This window comes from Mytilus trossulus, chromosome 9, assembly GCF_036588685.1.
Source record: "Mytilus trossulus isolate FHL-02 chromosome 9, PNRI_Mtr1.1.1.hap1, whole genome shotgun sequence".
NCBI lineage: Eukaryota > Metazoa > Mollusca > Bivalvia > Mytilida > Mytilidae > Mytilus > Mytilus trossulus.
The window spans coordinates 50,306,378-50,326,510 of NC_086381.1; the positions used below are offsets into that span (position 1 = coordinate 50,306,378).

Sequence of the window (20,133 nt, forward strand, 5' to 3'; positions counted from 1 at the left end):
ATTTCTAATATTTTGTAACAGCAAATTTTAATAACATAAAAAATCCGTATTTTCATGCCAGTACCGAAGTACTGGCTACTGGGCTGGTGATACCCTCGGGGACTTATAGTCCACCAGCAGAGGCATCGACCCAGTGGTAGTAACAAAATGAACGGTACTAATTTTCTTGCACCAGATGCGCATTTCGACAATACATGTCTCTTCAGTGATGCTCGTGGCCAAAATATTTGAAATCCAAAGTTTATAAAGAAGATGAAGAGCTATAATCCAAAAGGTCCAAAAAGTATAGCCAAATCCGTGAAAGGAATCAGAGCTTTGCATGAGGGAGATACATTCCTTAATTTATAATAATTTCTAATATTTTGTAACAGCAAATTTTAATAACATAAAAAATCCGTATTTTCATGCCAGTACCGAAGTACTGGCTACTGGGCTGGTGATACCCTCGGGGACTAATAGTCCACCAGCAGAGGCATCGACCCAGTGGTAGTAATAAAATGAACGGTACTAATTTTCTTGCACCAGATGCGCATTTCGACAATACATGTCTCTTCAGTGATGCTCGTGGCTAAAATATTTGAAATCCAAAGTTTATAAAGAAGATGAAGAGCTATAATCCAAAAGGTCCAAAAAGTATAGCCAAATCCGTGAAAGGAATCAGAGCTTTGCATGAGGGAGATACATTCCTTAATTTATAATAATTTCTAATATTTTGTAACAGCAAATTTTAATAACACAAACAATCCGTATTTTCATGCCAGTACCGAAGTACTGGCTACTGGGCTGGTGATACCCTCGGGGACTAATAGTCCACCAGCAGAGGCATCGACCCAGTGGTAGTAACCAAAACTATGACAAAACACAAACCAGACTAGTCTGAGATTACTCTGACGTCCGACGGCTGTTTTGCCAGACAAGCTGGGGCCGTGGGACGTCAGAGCTCGTCCCATATCAAAAAGTGGATATTTTCCCACCCCAAAAAGATGCGCTTCTTCGTCCCTTCTGGAGCCGACTGAGGGCCTTGGAAATATATAAATCGAGCATCAATCTCTTCATTTTTCATTTAGCTCTTTATTTATGTAAGTTTCACCTACCTGTCTGGCAAAACAGCCGTCGAACGTCAGAGTAATCGCGGACTAACCAGACGTGCACGGATATCTATACATCCAAACAAAAAAGACACTTAGTACATCACGCATCTGAGTAAAATATCGATCAGTACAACATGTACAAATCAAACTTTCAATAGGTTTAGCACACAGACGTCATTTACAGTTCGAGAAAAACAAGAGTTTGTGTAATACCAAGATACAAGTATCGATACATTGTAGAGCTTTGAGTGTGCTTATTCGTATACAATAAGATTTAATTTTATCTTAGTTCGCTTATTTCAAAGACAACAGTTATACCTATAAATCCGTATTCAAAGATCTAATTCCAGTGTTGATAAGCTTTTAGAATTATTAAAATTTATCCGGATCGTATCGAAATTTCTGGACAACAAATGTGATATTCTGTTTTAAATAAGTTTAACAGGTACAGCCAATTTTCTAAACCAAATCTTGGTATCTATGAAGAATTTAGCAAAGGTTTCAAGTAATTAGGGTAAACGAAATCTCTGAAGGTATACTTCACCATTAATACATAGAGTACGTTCTTATTTCCAAAACGTATATACATGGAGAACAGTAACAGCTTCAATCATGGCGTCACAACTCCAGTAAGTAAATCTAGCAAATGAACCTGTCTAAGGTTATTAGAGAAGAAGGCTTTGAAAATAAAAATCAACACTTTATAAATTATATGCGTCTGAAGCACTTTTTTATTTATCTACTTCAGGAACGCTCCAAAACAGATTTTTCTTGGTCTTTGGTTACATCTTCTGACATCAGACTCGGACTTCTCTTGAACTGAATTTTAATGTGCGTATTGTTATTGCGTTTACTTTTCTGCATTGGCTAGAGTAATAGGGGGAGGGTTGAGAGCTCATAAACATGTTTAACCCCGCCGCATTTGTCCGCCTGTCCCAAGTCAGAAGCCTCTGGCCTTTGTTAGTCTCGTATTATTTTTGATTTTAGTTTCTTGAATACAATTTGGAGTTTAGTATGGAGTTCATTATCACTGAAATTGTATATATATATTTGTTTAGGGGCCACCTGAAGGACGCCTCCAGGTGCGGGAATTTCCCGCTGCATTGAAGACCTGTTGGTGACCTTCTACTGTTGTCTTCTCTATGGTCGGGTTGTTGTCTCTTTGACACCTTCCCCATTTCCATTCTCAATTTTATTTACATTATGTTTTTCAATATTTGATAGGGTAATATCCATTGGATTCCTTTCTGCCTGGAAGATTTTTGTGGTCAATATATAATGAAATTTTAATGCACTTTTGACGTTCGTTACACGATTGTAAGGACAAAGTCTTGTTTGTATGCTATATCCCATATAACTGTCATTTATGTAATATTTTCGTTTAGTATCAACTTATGCATGGTAAAATTTGATGCATTTATGTATGTTTGAATACATATAATATTTATTAAGTTGTTATAATTAAAAGCACAACACTAAATTGTGTTTGGTTATTTCTACGAAATTTAATTAAGAAATCTTTTTATTTTCGGAGGAGTTAAACGAGGGAGAAGATAAGTCATCTGATTTAGAATATAAAGTAGGTAAAATGATTTAATATCGGTTTTCTGAAACATTCGTGTTAAAATACCCATGTCAGTTGTATATCCACGCCGCAGCGCTATTTAAAGAACACGATCGATTCGGTAAGTTAGAAATAACTTCCTCGTCCGCCATTTTGTAATTTGGGTTGAACTACGACGGTAAGAATACATTTATATCCTTTTTAATTCATAAAATGACTTGTTAACAATAAAATAAATATTCACGTGGTCGTATACTCTCACGCTCGCTGCAAAACCAACAACATGTATTGAAGTATTTAGTCGTTGCTAAGGAAATATTAGTACACATTGAATATTCGATGACCTGAAGAAACAAAATTTCTTCTAGTCAACACACTATTATGAACCTGAGTTTTTGTTTGCTGTTCAACTTTGTACTTGTTTTGGTTTTCGAACTTTTTTCATCTGAGCGTCACTGGTTAGATTTGTGTGGACGAAACGCACGTCTTGCGTATTAAATTTTAAACCTTGTGCCTTGTGTTAGCTATTATTCGTGTGTTTCTCTGTCCTATATGTTCTCCTTTTTATTTGTATTGTAGTCCAGTCATGTTATGTACTTTATAGATTTAACCTACTCGGGTGAAGCATAGTCACTTTCTTCACTTCAATTTGTGTAGTTTTAAACCTTTGAGGACTGATATCAATGATCGGATTATTGATATTCCAATGCATTTCGTTTTTCAAAATGTTTCTTATCAACTTACAATTTGTACCTTAAGATTATTTTATATAATATGTGCTGTTGTTCACATCATTGTTTTACATTAAAAAAAATAAGAAATGGTATGATTGTCAATGAGAAAAAATCCTCCAGAAATCAAATGACGTAGAAATTAACAACTTAAGATAACCGTATGGTCATAAGCAATGAGCTAAAATTCATACATCTTTAGAAGCTATAAAGACCCCCAAAAATGACAAATATAAACCATTTTAAACGTGGCAAATGGGCCTCTTGTTTGGACGTAGAGTTGTCTCATTGGCACTCACACCACATCTGCCTATATCTGATATATAGATAAAACAACGAAAGAAAGAAAATATAATATACAGCAATAAACGGCAATTGGATTACAGGCTTCTGACTTGGGACATGCACGTAATCATATTAAGTTATCTTCATCAGGATCGCATACAACAGATTTTTGTAAGCAAAGGCTGGTTAAAGAATTCATATAGCAATGAAATATTTGATGATGTGTTATCATTTCAGCACCCTGGACTTTTTAACCGGATTTTTGTGACAAAAATGTCGGTTATTAAATTGGGGATGCTCGGCGGGCGGGCGACAGGGCGGGCGGGCGGGCGGGCGGCAATCAAATGTTGTCCGTGCATTAACTCATGAACCGTTCAACCAAAGCTTTTAAAATTTTAATATGTTGTTACTGACAACTAAATGAAGGTCAAGTTCAATAATGGCCATTTTGACTTTTACCGTTCAGGAGTTATGGTTCTTGAAAGATTGAAAATGGCGTTTCCAGTCGTGTCCGTGCATTTACGCATGAACTGTTCTACAAAAGCTTCCCAAATTTTAATATGTTGTTACTGGTGACAAAATGGAGGTCAAGTACAATAATGACGATTTTGACTTTTACCGTTCAGGAGTTATGGTTCTTGAAAGATTGAAAAATGGTGTTTCCAGTCGTGTCCGTGCATTTTCTCATGAACCATTCAACCAAGGCTTTTTTTCAAATTTTAATATGTTGTTACTGATGACAAAATAGAGGTCAAGTTCAATAATGACGATTTTGACTTTTACCGTTCAGGAGTTATGGTTCTTGAAAGATCCTAAAATGGTGTTTCCATTCATGTTGTTGCATTTACTCACAAACCATTCAATCTAAGCTTTTCAAATTTTAATATGTTGATACTGATGACAAAATAGAGATCAAATTTGATATTGACGATTTTCACTTTCACCAATCATCAGTAATGGTTCTTGTGATATTGCCAGGACACACATCAATGCTAATAAATCCGTTTTTTTGTCGTTGTGACAGCCTCTTGTTATTCAGTCTCATAGATTTACATTTCTGAATGGTCCAACGTTTTACATTATGGTTTTTATACGACCGCAAAATTTGAAAAATTTTCGTCGTATATTGCTATCACGTTGGCGTCGTCGTCTGTGTCGTCGTCGTCTGTGTCGTCGTCGTCCGAATAAGGAATTAGGGGCCAAAAAGGGCCAAAATAAGCATATTCTTTTTTTTCGCACAGTAACTTTAGTTTAAGTAAATAGAAATCTATGAAATTTTGACACAAGGTTTATAACCTCAAAAGGAAGGTTTTAACAGTTTAGGAATTAGGGGCCAAAAGAGGTCCAAATAAACATTTTTCTTGGTTTTTAAGTAAATAGAAATTAATTGGAGTTATTTTTCTTTGTATAGAATAGTAGTTGAATCAACTTTTTTGCACCATAACTTTAGTATAAGTGAATGGAAATCTTTGAAATTTAATCAGAAGGTGTATGACCTCAAAAGGAAGATTGGTATTGATTTTGGGAGTTTTGATCCCAACATTTTAGGAATTAGGGGCCAAAAAGGGGTCCAAATAAGCATTTTTTTTGGTTTTTGCACCATAACTTTAGTAATAAGTAAATAGAAATCTATGAAATTTAAGCCAAGGTTTATGACCACAAAAGGAAGGTTGGTATTGATTTTGGAAGCTTTGGTCCTAACAGTTTAGGAATAAGTGGCCCAAAAGTACCGAAAATTAAACTTTGTTTAATTTCATCAAAAATTGAATAATTGGGGTTCTTTGATATGCCGAATCTAACTGTGTTTGGAGATTCTTAATTTTTTGGTATCGTTTTCAAATTGGTCTACATTAAGGTCCAAAGGGTCCAAAATTAAACTTAGTTTGATTTTGACAAAAAATGAATTCTTGGGGTTCTTTGATATGCTGAATCTAAAATTGTACTTAGATTTTTGATTATTGGCCCAGTTTTCAAGCTGGTCCAAATTAGGGTCCAAAATCAAACTTTGTTTGATTTCATCAAAAATTTAATAAATGGGGTTCTTTGATATGCCAAATCTAACTGTGTATGTAGATTCCTAATTTTTGGTCCCGTTTTCAAATTGGTCTACATTAAAGTCCAACTGGTCCAAAATCAAACTTAGTTTGATTTTGACAAAAAATGAATTCTTGGGGTTCTTTGATATGCTGAATCCAAACATGTACTTAGATTTTTTTATTATGGGCCCAGTTTTCAAGTTGGTCTAAATCAGGATCTAAAATTATTATATCAATTTTTCTCATTTAAATTTCATAAATAAAAAGAAATTTCATCAAACATTTTTTTGAGAGGATTAATATTCAACAGCATAGTGAATTGCTCAAAGGCAAAACAAAAATTTTAAGTTCATTAGACCACATTCATTCTGTGTCAGAAACCTATGCTGTGTCAACTATTTAATCACAATCCAAATTTAGAGCTGTATCCAGCTTGAATGTTGTGTCCATACTTGCCCCAACCGTTCAGGGTTCAACCTCTGCGGTCGTATATAGCTGCGCCCTGCGGAGCATCTTGTTCAATATTTGATTGATCATTTTGAACACCCTGGACTTCGCTCTTTAATCAGTCTCCACGGTCTCAAAGATTTATATTTCTTTACGGTCATACGTTGTACATGATATACTCACTTAATGCTCTTTCAATATTTAAATGATATAGGGTAAAACTCTTTGAATTCCTATCTGCACGAACAATTTTAGTGTCAATATATAAAGAAATTTTAATGTACGTTTGACCAAAACGTGCGTTGCGAGATTGTAAGGACAAAGTCTTGTGTTTATGCTATATCCCGTGTAACCGTCACTTATATCATTTATGGTGGGGTTCGTGTTGTTTATTCTTTAGTTTTCTAGTTTGTCTGATTGACTTTTTCATCTTTAGCCATTGCGTTGTCAGTGTATTTTCGATTTATGAGTTTGACTGTCCCTTTGATATCTTTCGTCCCTCTTTTATGAAACCTTTTCGTTTAGAATTAACTTGTGTATGGTTAAATTTCATTATTTATTTTTGGATGATCGTATATATTTATTAATAAGTTGTTATAACTAAAAACGATCTTGTAACGATTGCACAATACTAAATTGTGTTTGTTTGTTTCTACGAAATTTAATTAAGATTATTTTTATTTTCGGAGGAGTGAAACGAGGGAGAAGGTAATCAATCTGATTTAGAGTATAAAGTAGGTCAAATGATTTAATACCAGTTTTCTGAAACTAAAATTAAACATACGTGTTAAACTACCTGTGTCCATTGTATATCCACGCTGCTATTTAAAGAACTCAATCGATACGGTACGTTATACATAACTTCCACGTTCGACATTTTGTAATTTGGGTTGAACAATGACGGTAAGAATACATTAATCCCTTTTTTAATTCATAACATGACTTTTTAACAATAGAAAAATTATTCACGTGATTTTATACCCTCACACTGGCTTTAAAACAACAACCTATTGAAGTATTTAGTCGTTGCTAAGAAAATATACTAGTACACATTGAATATACGATGACCTGAAGAATCAAATCTCTTCCAGTCAACACAATTAATAGTTGGTATGCACCTACTGAGTTTTGGTTGATTTCTTGTCTTCACTAAGTGTAGTTTTTTGTTGAGCCTGCAACTTTTGTCGCAGAAAGCTCGACATAGGGATAGTGATCCAGCGGCGGCGGCGGCAGTGATGTTAGCTTATAACTTAAAAGCTTTATATTTTAGGAGGTGGAAGACCTGGATGCATCATACTTTGTATACGAATGCCTCATGTTACGAAGTTTCCTTAAGTCACTTGTCCAATGTCCTTGACCTCATTTTCATGGTTCAGTGACTTACTGGAAAAAAAAGTTAAGATGTTTTGTAATGTTAAATTCTCTCTTATTATAAGTAATAGGATAACTATATTTGGTTTGTGCGTTCCTTGCACGGTCCTTATGCCCGTCAGACATTTTTACACTTGACCTCGACCTCATTTCATGGATCAGTGAACAAGGTTAAGTTTTGGTAGTTATGTCCATATCTCAGATACTATAAGCAATAGGTCTAGTATATTTGGTGTATGGAAGCACTGTAAGGTGTACATGTCCAACTGGCAGGTGTCATTTGACCTTCACCTCATTTTCATGGTTCAGTGGTTATAGTTAAGTTTTTGTGTTTTGGTCTTTTTTTCTTATACTGTATGCAATTAGTCTTCTATATTTGGTTTATGGAATGATTGTAGGGTGTACATGTCTAGCTGGCAGGTATCATCTGACCTTGACCTCATTTTCATGGTTCAGTGGTCAAATTATGTTTTTGAGTCTTTTTTTTTTTTTTTATCTAACACTGTATGCAATAGGTCAACTATATTTGGTGTATGGAAATATTTTAAGACCTATATCATGTATATGTTAGTCGCGCAGGTTTAATTTGATCTTGACCTCCTTTTCACGGTTCATTGCTAAGTGTTAAGTTTTGGTGTTTTGGTCTGTTTTTCTTAATCTATAAGCAATAATTAAACTATATATTGTAAGGAAGAATTGCTAGCTGTACATGTCTTCTGGCATGGTTCATCTGACTATGACCCAATTTTTATGGTTCATGGGTCAATGTTTAGTTTCTTGGTTAATGTTACATTTGTAAGTGTATGTGACGGTTGTAATTAAGAATTGAATGCTTCTTTTTGTAAATTTATTGGGTGGTAAAAGCGTTGACCGAAGTACATTTTGTATGAAGCGCGGAAGCGCTTCATTCTAAAAATGTACGCACGGTCAACGCTTTTACAACCCTATAAAGTTTCAAAAAGAAGTATTCAATACTTATAATTACATTTTTTAAGCTAAAATCATGAAAACACGATTTTTATCCAGTTTTATTTAATTCACCTGGACTTTTTTGTGGGACCTCGTGTCATCATGCATGATAAATGTTATTGTCTGATGCAATTGTTTACGGAATAACATGTTAGCCAATCAGAATAACGTATTATAATGAAACTTGCATCTAATGTAATTATTAAAGCTTTAAATTTAGGACTATCAACATAATAACAATGATTAGTAAAGAAGGCGAGACATTTCAGCGTGTGCACTCTTGTTAAACAAACCATACTTTGAAACTGTTTTAAAACTTAAGTTTTTAAAAGTTTTTTCGTATTTATTTTAACTTCTGACCAAATCCATAGAAAATGTCCCTCGTCTATGGTCGTTCTTTATTTTTTAACAGAATCTTCACCTCTGGATCAGAAAAGGCTAATTTGTCAAACTTTTCAAAAATGGCTATTAGGGAAGTTGTATCCAATGACGTCACGTGTCAACCAATACTTCAGATTTGGTTTAGCATAAAACCTAGGAGTAAAATGCAAGTTTATCTTGAAACTTCTTGACTAGAAAATATATTTGAATTGATGATACCTAGGTATCAATCATGAGTTTTTGCCCTTAAATGAGTTATTGCCCTTAAACGACTTTAATAAGCAAAACATGACAAGAAAGACAAGATCTGCAATTAAGTTAAAACCCGATATTGTTTGTCGACTCCTTTTAGAGTTAATTTTCATTGGTGTGTTTCTTGTCCATGATATTTTGTGTTTTTAGTCTTTACCTTAAAACTACTTGTACAATAGACAGTTAAAACTTTAACAAGCAAAACATGACTAGCAAGACAAGATCTGCAATTATATTCAAATTCGAAATTTATTGGAGTAAATAAACTCTTAGTTCCCTTAAATGTTTTTGATGCCCATTTTTTTCTTTTTTTTCTTTTATCTTTAAACTGTAATAGAAAGACAAAACTTAAATAAACAAAACAAAAAAACAGGAAAACAAGATCTACAATTCAATTTAAGGCTGAAATCACCAATCGTCTCCGTATTCGGGTAATTGGTCTGTAATGACTCTTTAAACCAGTGTGTGTGTAATTGTCTTTATTTTGAAAACTGTTAAAGACAGAGAGACTTAGAATTGACTAAAACAATGAAATCAACAAATAATTCAACATGACTTAAATCGTCTGATGACTGTTTGTTTGATGTGGCTTCTCCTTAATGACGATATTTTTTTACCATATTTTTGCGAAGTTTTTTAAGACAGATAGTCACTCAAATAAATAAAAAATAAACAGAATATAAGTCCTATTATCATATCTCATTATGCATTTTCTGTATAAAAACAAAGCAGAATATATTTACTATTTGGACGACATTGCCTGCAAAAAAAATATTACTAACCAGTTAAAAATTAAAAAAAAGTCTTTTTCGGGAAATCGTCTGACTTTTTTTTCATATTTGCATTGACACCGTCAAATGGTCATGACGTCAATATGGATAAATTAGTAAAAATTTAAACGTGCGCTTCAAATTAAAAAAATGATGGGTTAACAAAAATATATCATTTGGAACAGTTGTAAATGTGACAAAACAAATAGATTATCTAAATATTGTCATGAAATATATGGAAGTTTCTTTCTGAAAAATAAAAGAAGTAGTTACTGTTTGTTCGGACAATAGCAAGTTCATTGTAAACCATTGATGGTACTACTTCCCTCTGCTTATCACAGGGAAGTTGTCCTTGTCTCGGGGTACAATATATATTATCAACGATGCACACATACATGTGAGTGACACTGGCTCTCTAGAGTCTCTAGTTAGATTAATGCTCAATACTCTATACTCTACTTTTACAGATGTGTAAGATACACGTTAACCTAGAAGGAAATCATCACTGATATATGAAGAAGTAAAGTCAACGTAAGAAATATTTTATATTTTAAATGAGACCAGATATATATGGTTTCTGTTCTAGGGAAAACGGTACTATTACATTTTCCCAGTATTAGGTTGGCCTTTTGTGTATCCAAGACAGGTGAAGGAAGTCAACCTAGGAGCGCTGTGATTGGGTTTAAGAGTACAATATATTTTTTCATTTATCTATGAATAACTGCAGTGTGTAAATTTACAATATAAATTTTGAAACCTATTGAAATATTTTCTAGAAAATCATTCGAAAAGACTTCTAAAATTTCATATTTTTTTTTAGTAAAATGACGGTGGGCATGGATAAAATAAACAAGTTCCGTCGGAAGTTGGTCATGAGACTATTTGGCTTCTATACTATTAAACGAGAAGACCTCATTTTGTGTGTCGCTTCTCTTCCTTCCACGATAAATTTATCCTCATGTTTCTATGTTCTATAGGTAACATGCAAAGTCGCATTTGACATCCATTCTTATAATTATTCAGATTGAGTTATTTTTGGAGAAAAACGACAAAGAAAGAGTCCGGACATTGATTCCATCGTCAGACTGACTTTTAGTCAGACGAGACTTTCTGTTTGGAACATGCACAAGAACAACCAATCGTATGATAGATAACAAAAAAGAAAAAAATAAGAAGCCAATCAGAGCGTTCTCCATATCCTGGTGGTTAGATCGCAAGAATTACAACTATTATACCACAATTATTTTTCGCGTTTATCTACATGTAAACTAAGATAATACTACTAAGTTACTTTAATATATAGAGAATCTCTGTATTCTGTCAGTTTTCTTTGAAATGTTTACTATTTAAGGGGTCATACCAGTTGCATATATATTCAAATAAGTTAAACATGTGGAAACAAGAATGTGTCCCGGCATAGTAAACGGATGCCTTCATTAAACACTACCTCGACCAAAAACTTAAACCTGAAGCGGGACAGACGGACGGACGAACAAACGAACGAACACACGCACGGATAAACTAGAAAACATAATGCCCATAAATGAGGAATGAAAAAATATTGTTAAGTAGGGTACAGATTAGAGGGAGGCATGATTTTTTTCGCGACGTCGGGATCGGGGAATATATTCGGGATTTCGAGATATAAATTCTGCATCTCGAGATTTCATGTTTTTAAGCCCGGGATTTCAGGATTAGGACCCCTCCAACCAACCCTCAAATTAGCCTTAGTCGGTCTTAGTCTGACAAGACTCATATCCTACCATCGGCATGTTAATGCTCTCAAAAGAAAAAGCACTGATGGATTGTCCAGGGAGAGGGCTTTTGATACCATTTATGAAATTCTTCATACATAATATATTTTACAAAAAATCATCCTACGTTCACACGCTGTATATGCCCGCGATTTCGCGGTGTGTTCTAGTCAATTTTTAAAACAAAATAATAAAGTACCAACACCACACATAACTGTTTTATCCAAGTTTATATTATAAAAAGTGGTATATTTAAAAAATTGTAGTATTGTCGCCTATGGCAGAATAAATAGTACCGTTTTCTCTCTAGAAGGATACTGCTGATCAAATATCAACTATATATTGTATCGTTGTCAACATAATTTGATAAGTATGATCTTGTTTAAAGTCATATAAAACCAGTGACTGGTAAAAAATCACTTTTATCCAATTCATGAACCAATGCATGTAGATGTTACAGGCATTTTCTAAATTGATGCATTTTGTAAAATGCCTGAAAACTTTAGACATTTTCTAAAATGACTATTTTTTCTCTGGAAAAAATGATAGGCATTTTGTAATAGGGATTTTACAGAATGCCTGAAATTAACTTAAAGAATGAACTGTTAAAAAAAAATTAAATGCTTTGAACACTGACACTGGATCAGTTTTATTATGCTGAATTAAAAAAAGAAGAGTAAAAATATCAAGAATACATTTTACTAATGTATTCCAAATTCACACAAGCACAGAATCGACAATTATGAATTATTTCTGAAAATGTTTGAATAACAAAACATCACATAATTGTCAAATACATTGATCAACGCAAAAATCTTTTTTTGGCACTTCGATCAAATTTGGAGAAACCTGGATTATCCTTTATTAAGCAATTTCATTACCATTTCTGACAAAACACTTAACATTCAACAACATTGGGTTGCGCAATTAGCACACACGTCACACATGAACATATTCTTTTTCGTATGCTTCAAGAAGATTCAAAGTACATTATCATGGTTATAAAAAAGAAGATCTGGTATGATTACCAATGAAACAACTCTCCACCAGGGACCAAATGACACAGAAATTAACAACTATAGATCACCGTACGGCCTTCAACAATGAGCAAAGCATATACCGCAGAATCAGCTATAAGAGACCCCGAAATGACAAATATAAAACGATTCAAACGAGAAAACTAACGGCCTAGTTTATATATTTAAAAATGAATGAACAGCAAATATGTAATACACAAACAAACGAAAACGTACAACTGTTAGTTTGACTTGTATTTTTTGGTTTGTAGCTTTTAACTTACTGAATCAGATCTGCCCGTAATTTCTGTCCTTTATCCAAATTAATCCACTGCAGAAATAACCCAAATGCATTATATCCAAATCATTGTCGTCTTAGAAATGCAATATTTGCTACTGAACGCAAACAATCAGTCATTTGTATAAACAAACCTCCTTTTCTCTGGACGTTCTAAAGAATCGTTTGGAAAGTTCTATTAAAGAACAGTTTGGCCTCCTGTCATTTTAAGAAATAATCATAAATTCACTATCTGATATCCATTACTTATCTTATTTGCAAGATATTGTGTTAGTGTCTACTTTTGTCATATGTCTCAATGAAATCTTCTACAAATTACCTGAAACTGAACAGGCAATTTGTTGAATTTTGTTTAAAAAATTCTGTCATTTTACAAAATGACTAGGTATTTTAGTCATTTTGTATAATGCCTGTCAAAGTAAGGCATTTTATAAATTTCCTGAAAATTTAGTTATTTTACCTATTGCCTGAATATAGAAAATGCCTGTAACATATATATAACAAACTTCACTGGGGTAAAGCTGATGACCGTAACTGCATTCACGGTCATCCCAAGATGTCTGATGAAAAATTAGGTCAGTATTTGCATTGTCTGTTTAAGTTTTTCTAAAGCATTTTCTTCACAAAACATACATTGGTACGATGTAAATGTATAAAAGAATCACACGGAAATCACATATTACTACCGAGAAATGTGTACGAAACAGGAAATTGGATTTAAAAAAATCGCTAAGATGACCGTAAATCGTAAGTAAAATATTTTCAAGATGACCGTAACATAAAACAAGGATGACAGTGATTGGTAAAAAGATGACCGTAATTTGTAAAGGATGACCGTAATTTATAAATGATGACCATCGATTCTAACAGATATCCGTATTTGTATTACCTTTTTTGTATCAAATAATTAATTGTGTTGGTATAAAACGTATTTATAAGACTACATTATCCTATAGGTAATAATAAGACTTGCTTCAAATACATAGTTCACCAACTGTATTAAATCGTATCCGAATGAAAGAGGAATCTTGCTAGCTTTGAACATGAGCTATCTTGTAAACAATGTGCTTACTATGTAAACATTTTAACCTGCCTGTAACTTATAACCAAAGGAAACAGGTGTATATATGTTGCACCTGCTTTGCACGATAGTGTTGCATATATATTATTGGGCACCCGTAAAAAATCTAAATTATACAAGTGAAAACCAAATTATAAATTTAGAAGAACTAACTATAGCATTCAAAAGATGTTCCTCCAATTTTAAAGTCAGTGGCGATTATGTCCAAGAAGGGTGTCCAACGGAATTAAAAATGAACTTTATTAGGTCGTTAGTTTTCTCGTTTGAATTTCTTTTACATTGTTATTTAGGGGGCCTTTTATACTGACTATGCGGTATGTAAAGTTTGCTCATTGATGAAGACCGTCCGGTGACCTATAGTTGTTGATTTTTGTGTCATTTTGGTCTCCAGTGGAGAATTGTCTTTTTGGAGAGTTGTCTAATTAGCAATTATACCACATCTTTTTTTATATTTATGAACTATTGCCAAATATTGAAGCAAAACTAAAAGAGATAGGGCGATACGAAGACTTCATTTCCGTATTGAAATCCTTATCTAATGGAATATTTTATACTGAACATATTGCTTTTCATTTGTTACGGAAGGTTTAATCTCAGTCAAACCATCTGAATGCCGAATAAATTTTGCAGTTCCATCGGATCCGGTGTTGTCAATGGACTGTTTGTATATTTCAAGGCAGCTGTTAAGATTTTAATCTGATTCCGCTGGATAATCTTATGCTAGATCAATGGGTTTTTTTTCTTCAACTTTTCGTCGCATCGCTGTCAATTTGTATTATATTCTTCCCTACACAGTTTGGAGTTATACAAGGAGATAACATAAGTCCTAACCTGTTTAAGATTTTCATCAATGACCTTCCCAACTATTTGGAAAAATATCTAGACCATGTAAATATTAATAGGCATATTATCTCTAAATAAACTAGTACTGTATGCATGTTTTTGAGCATGCTATTAAGCTTATTCCTCTATATGGAAGTGAAATTTGGAGCTCATTCAATCCCTTGATAGCAAAATTTAGATATGGAAACCAACTAATTTGCATGAATAAAATGTATTCAAATTTAACTTGTGAAAAGCTACACAGTAAATTTTGTAAATTCATTCTGGTCGGCACAAATAAAAACACAAATTGTGCAGCCTTATTTTAACTTGGTCGGTTTCCACTGTACTTTTTATTAGTGAGGTCTGTTTTGAATTATTGGCTTAGACTAAAAAATAAGAATAATTTCCTTTATAACAAGATGCATACCAGCATTCAAAGCTCTATATTCTCAGTATAAATCGTCATGGTATAGCTTTCTCCAACACATTTAAAAAACTCTTCCTGGTTTTGCAAATCTAAATGATGGGAAAAATATTTCAAATAATACCATTAGGAAAATATTGAAAGAGACGTGCATACAAATTTTGGAAGGATCAACTGATCAAGAAATCAGAAGGAGAGCTCTGCACTTTTGTGACAGTTAAGGATAATTATGGTTTCGAAAAAGTATCTTTATAAATATCTTAACAAAATTTTAGCGTAGGATATCATTAACAAAATTGAGGGTGTCATCTTACCATTTGCAGATTAAAATAGAACGATACCAGGATACTCCTCCAAACCTTAGACCGTATGTCAGCAATGTAATTCTGGTAATATTGAAAATGAAGTTCATTTTCTCTTTTATTGCACAAAATATAACGAAGACAGAAACTATTTATATCACATCTGAATCGTGTTCCAATTTCATTAACTTAAATTCCCAAGAGAAATTGCTACGGCTGCTGTCTTGTGAGAACTCAACTGTATGAAAAGAGTTGTGTATATTCTTGGTTAAACACTGCAAATAGCAGATTTATATTCCATGTTTCGCAAAATTAGTTATTGTTGTTATTTAAAAAAAAAAATTTAAGTGACAGGATTCAGTTTCTCTGTTTATTTGTGTTCATCTGCTTCTGACACGAGGAGGATTGCTGTTATTGCCTATCGCAATCAACAGTATATCCTACAGCACCGTCCCTTTAATTGGTGTCTCCTATACAGATGAACAAATTTATTGTCATTTGTCTATTATAATATCTGTCACGTTATATAATTTTCAATGTTTGTTGCATATACTTTCATTATTGGTAATTGTATAAATGCCCGCTTTGGGACCCTGATTGGAAAAATAAAATATTTGATTTGTATTCCAATTTTAACGTTGTTATCAATAAATAATTTAATTTTTTTATGTTTTTTCTTCATAGACAGAAACAAAATATTACAGTCATTCTTTAAATATCTAATTATTTACGAGAAATATGCAATTTACTATTATCATTGCCATAAACTCTAAATACGGCAAATAGTTGAAAAGAAATTGATAAAACATATTTATAACTGATAAAAGAACCCCTATTGAGACAAACTCGACAAACAGTTATGAATACAAATATGAATATTTCTTAGAATTGACGGTCATCCTTTAAAAGTTACGGTCATCCTTAACAATTTACGGTCATCTTTTAACCAATTACGGTCAGCCTTGTTATGAATCACTAATCCGGTTACGGTCATCTCGATTACGATTTACGGTCATCCTAGCGAATTTTTCAAATTCAAATTCCCGTTTTATACACGTTCCTCGGTAGAGATTTGTGACTTCCGTGTGAATCTTTTATAAATTTACATCGTATCAAAGTATGCTTTGTAAAGAAAATGATGAAGAAACACCTTAACAGACAATAAAAAAACTGACCTAATTTTTCATCCGACATCTTGGGATGACCGTGAATGCAGTTACGGTCGTCAGCTTTACCCCAGTGAAACTTAATCTTCTGTGCACGATTTTATCATTTTTTACGCAAACGTATCGTAAAGTCGTAATTTTTTAGTTTTTTCTGTCTGTTATGATGTGAAAATATAGCAGGTAATCAATTGTCGTGTGTTGAAACCGTAGTTTACCGAGTGTCACCTTATAGAAAACAATCTACAAAGAAGCATGGATATTGAATAACATGTGCATTTTGTATCTTAATGTAGACAAATCAATTAATTTTCTTCAGAAACAAGTATATGTTCATAAGTTTTATAATGAAAACTATGCGTTTAGTTATGAATAACATATGCATTATTTTTGTTTAATTTGAGGTTACATATGACTGTCATGAACTATTTGTACAAAATATTCAGTTTATAATATGATCTTTAAATTGATTTTTTGTAATATTATTAAGAACTAATATTTATTGAAAGAAGCTAATAGATAATGCAAAAGAAAAAGAAAAAGAAAAAATGGATCAAAATCTTTGACCAGAACTTTCAAGAAGCACGACCAGGCATTATTGCTTGATAACCGTTGTCCCTTACTTCCCCAAATTTTTTGATTCAAAATATTTGGACAACTTGAAGTAATTCTGTATACTATATAATGCTTTCTTTTGTTTAGTCGTCAGCATGGCCGACATACCCAGAAAAGACTTAAATCTTATACTTAACAGCTCCAAACAATTTTACTAATCGAGTTGAAACCGATTGAATAGTTTATATAAGTTTCGCTATAAAGCAAATTTCACCGTAAGACCTTTACTAATGAGCAAAATCCATACTGCATAGAAAGCTACAAAAGGCTGAAACAAGACTTACATTTATCAATATGATATACAGCAGTGTTATATAAATGTCAATAAGACAACTGTCCACCAGATACCACATAAAGTAGATGTTAGGAAAATTCAAAGCGTAAAACATTCACCACTGAGAAAAAACACACCCCTATCAAAAGGCTCGAAAAAGACATAACGTATAACAATTCAAAACGAAATCCCGTTTGCACTTTTCTTTCCAACAATAAAAATCATTCGAAATATATTCAGTAGTCTTTTTTTTTATTTTTTAGAATGACAGACAAAAAATTGTGTTCTGGATGTTTACGAGATGACGAAAAAATCGAGGCTGAAGCATGGTGTAATGACTGCCTAGAAGAAGTTTGTAAGACATGCGCAAAGGTACACAGAAAATTTAATCCGCCGCATAAAGTAATACCACTTCACCAGGTCAGTAATCTTAGTTCTTCTATTCTGAAAATCAGTAAAGACTGTGATGTCCATACCGACCAAAGAACCACTCAGTTCTGTACCCAGCATGACAAGGTCATCTGTGATCTTTGTTTGTCCGACACCCATAAAAACTGTGATTCCATCATTTCCATAGATCGAGCAGCAAAAGGCGTTAAAAGTGGGACCGCCCTTGCAGATCTTAAGAGTAGAATCAATCATTTAAACGAAATGTTTCCTGAATTGTTGAAGTGTCAAACTAAAGATGAAAAAGAGTTTGATAGGCAAAGAGATAAATTCCTCCAACAGATATCTACCACCAGACAACAGATTAACAATCATCTAGATCAAATTGAAAAGGAAACCATAGACGAATTGAATAAACAGTTCAAAAAAATCAAACACAAAATGGATGAGGCAAAACATAAAACACAGAAAGGACTTGAGGCAGTAGCAACATGGATAGACGAACTGTCATCGATAGAAACCATCAGTAATGAAATACTTTTATTTCAGACAATCAAATTGATGAATAGTAAAACACACATAGAAGAAACCAATATTAACGAGCTCAATAAGCAACACAAAATAGAATTTGATCCATTTGATACAAACGATCTTCCCGTTGTACTTAAGTCTATAGGAAAGATTTCACTTACAGAAAATCAAATGCATATACCCGCATTACAACACAATTCACAACAAATACAAGAACCAGTTAAGTCAATGGAAGGCAAAATACAACGATCTTATTCGTTTCTAACATCAGTATTAGGATCAAAAGTTCAAATTAGTAACGGTTGTTTTGTGTCCGGAAAGAGACTTCTCTTGTTACATTACGACTCACCACACATCTATGTATGTGACTATGACGGGAATGATGTTCACATGATAACATTAGAACATAATCCATGGGATGTCGCTATGGTCGACGATAATCAGGCAATAGTTACTTTAAGGCATAAAGGATTCAAGATCTTAGATCTAACAACACTTGTCTTAGGGAGATGTATCGAACCTGGAGGACAAGGATGCTATGCTGTGTCATGTAGTAATGATCAGATATGGACGTTTGATGGAATCTACACTATTAGTCAGATTGATATCAGTGGTAATATACTACGTAGTGTAAAAACAAAGAATAGGGTACAGAACTTTTGTATTGACAACAATAGCAACATTTACTATACTAGAGGAAATGGAGACGACAATAACGTATACAGTGTAAAACCTGACGGACAGGAGAGTATATTCTGTAGTCATTCTGATCTCATTGGTCCTTATGGTATCGACTTAGATGACAAGGGTAATGTTTATGTAGGTGGAATGTGGTCTCAACATATACACAGAATATCATCTGATGGAAAGGATCATCAAATCATACTGACAAAGGATGACGGAATAAACGGTCCGTGGGGTTTATGCCACAACAGGGAAACAAAACAACTTCTGGTTGTCAACGATATTAAAAAAAGTGTCGCCATGTATACATTACCCTAGATATATTGTCAATGCAGAGGATTTTATTACATATAATTTATAATAACTGATAATTTTTTATTATAATTATTGGAAATGTGTTTGATACGTTTGGAAATAACACCATTACGATAAAAAAAAAAATGTATTTATTTGAGTGTGTTTTCTTTATCATTATACATGTTATAAGACAGTTTGATATTTACACCATTAGTTGGTCACTTGATATTCACCACAATGTGAACTGTTGGTAGGGAATGTTGGTTTCCGATGGAACTAACACCCTGTATTTTTTATATTTATTTGTATTATAAATTTTATCTTGCTAATATTTTTGTTTTCAAATTAATCATTTTTTAATTGATATGATTCTTTTAATAATAATAATATAACAATTGAAAATGTAAAAAAGTGGCCTATATAGACATTAAAAAGTACTCGAAGGCCCTGTACATTCAACGTGGTTATTAAAACGAATATATGTGACAAAAACATAACACATACGTTGTGTTAAATTCAAGTAATGAAATAAATTAATAATATAAATTTTCTCAGAATTTCTGTCAACATTTCTAGTAAACTTAT

At 33.0% G+C, this 20,133-nt stretch overlaps 1 protein-coding gene across 7 annotated transcripts; it reads left to right on the forward strand.

The window, feature by feature from the left end:
• Positions 1-2,725: 2,725 nt before the first annotated feature.
• On the forward strand, positions 2,726-19,650 carry LOC134683067 (uncharacterized). 7 transcript variants are annotated; one of them, XM_063542118.1, is made up of 3 exons: positions 2,726-2,776; positions 10,365-10,428; positions 17,913-19,617. In XM_063542118.1, exon 3 carries the CDS (start codon positions 17,914-17,916, stop codon positions 19,567-19,569), a length of 1,656 nt encoding a protein of 551 aa, XP_063398188.1. In that variant the 5' UTR covers positions 2,726-2,776; positions 10,365-10,428; position 17,913; the 3' UTR covers positions 19,570-19,617. The 7 variants fall into 7 exon arrangements, with proteins under 7 accessions (XP_063398188.1, XP_063398189.1, XP_063398185.1 ...); XM_063542115.1 differs by having other exon boundaries at positions 2,756-2,833; positions 17,913-19,612; XM_063542114.1 differs by having other exon boundaries at positions 2,771-2,833; positions 10,365-10,417; positions 17,913-19,649.
• The last annotated feature ends 483 nt before the right edge of the window (positions 19,651-20,133 follow it).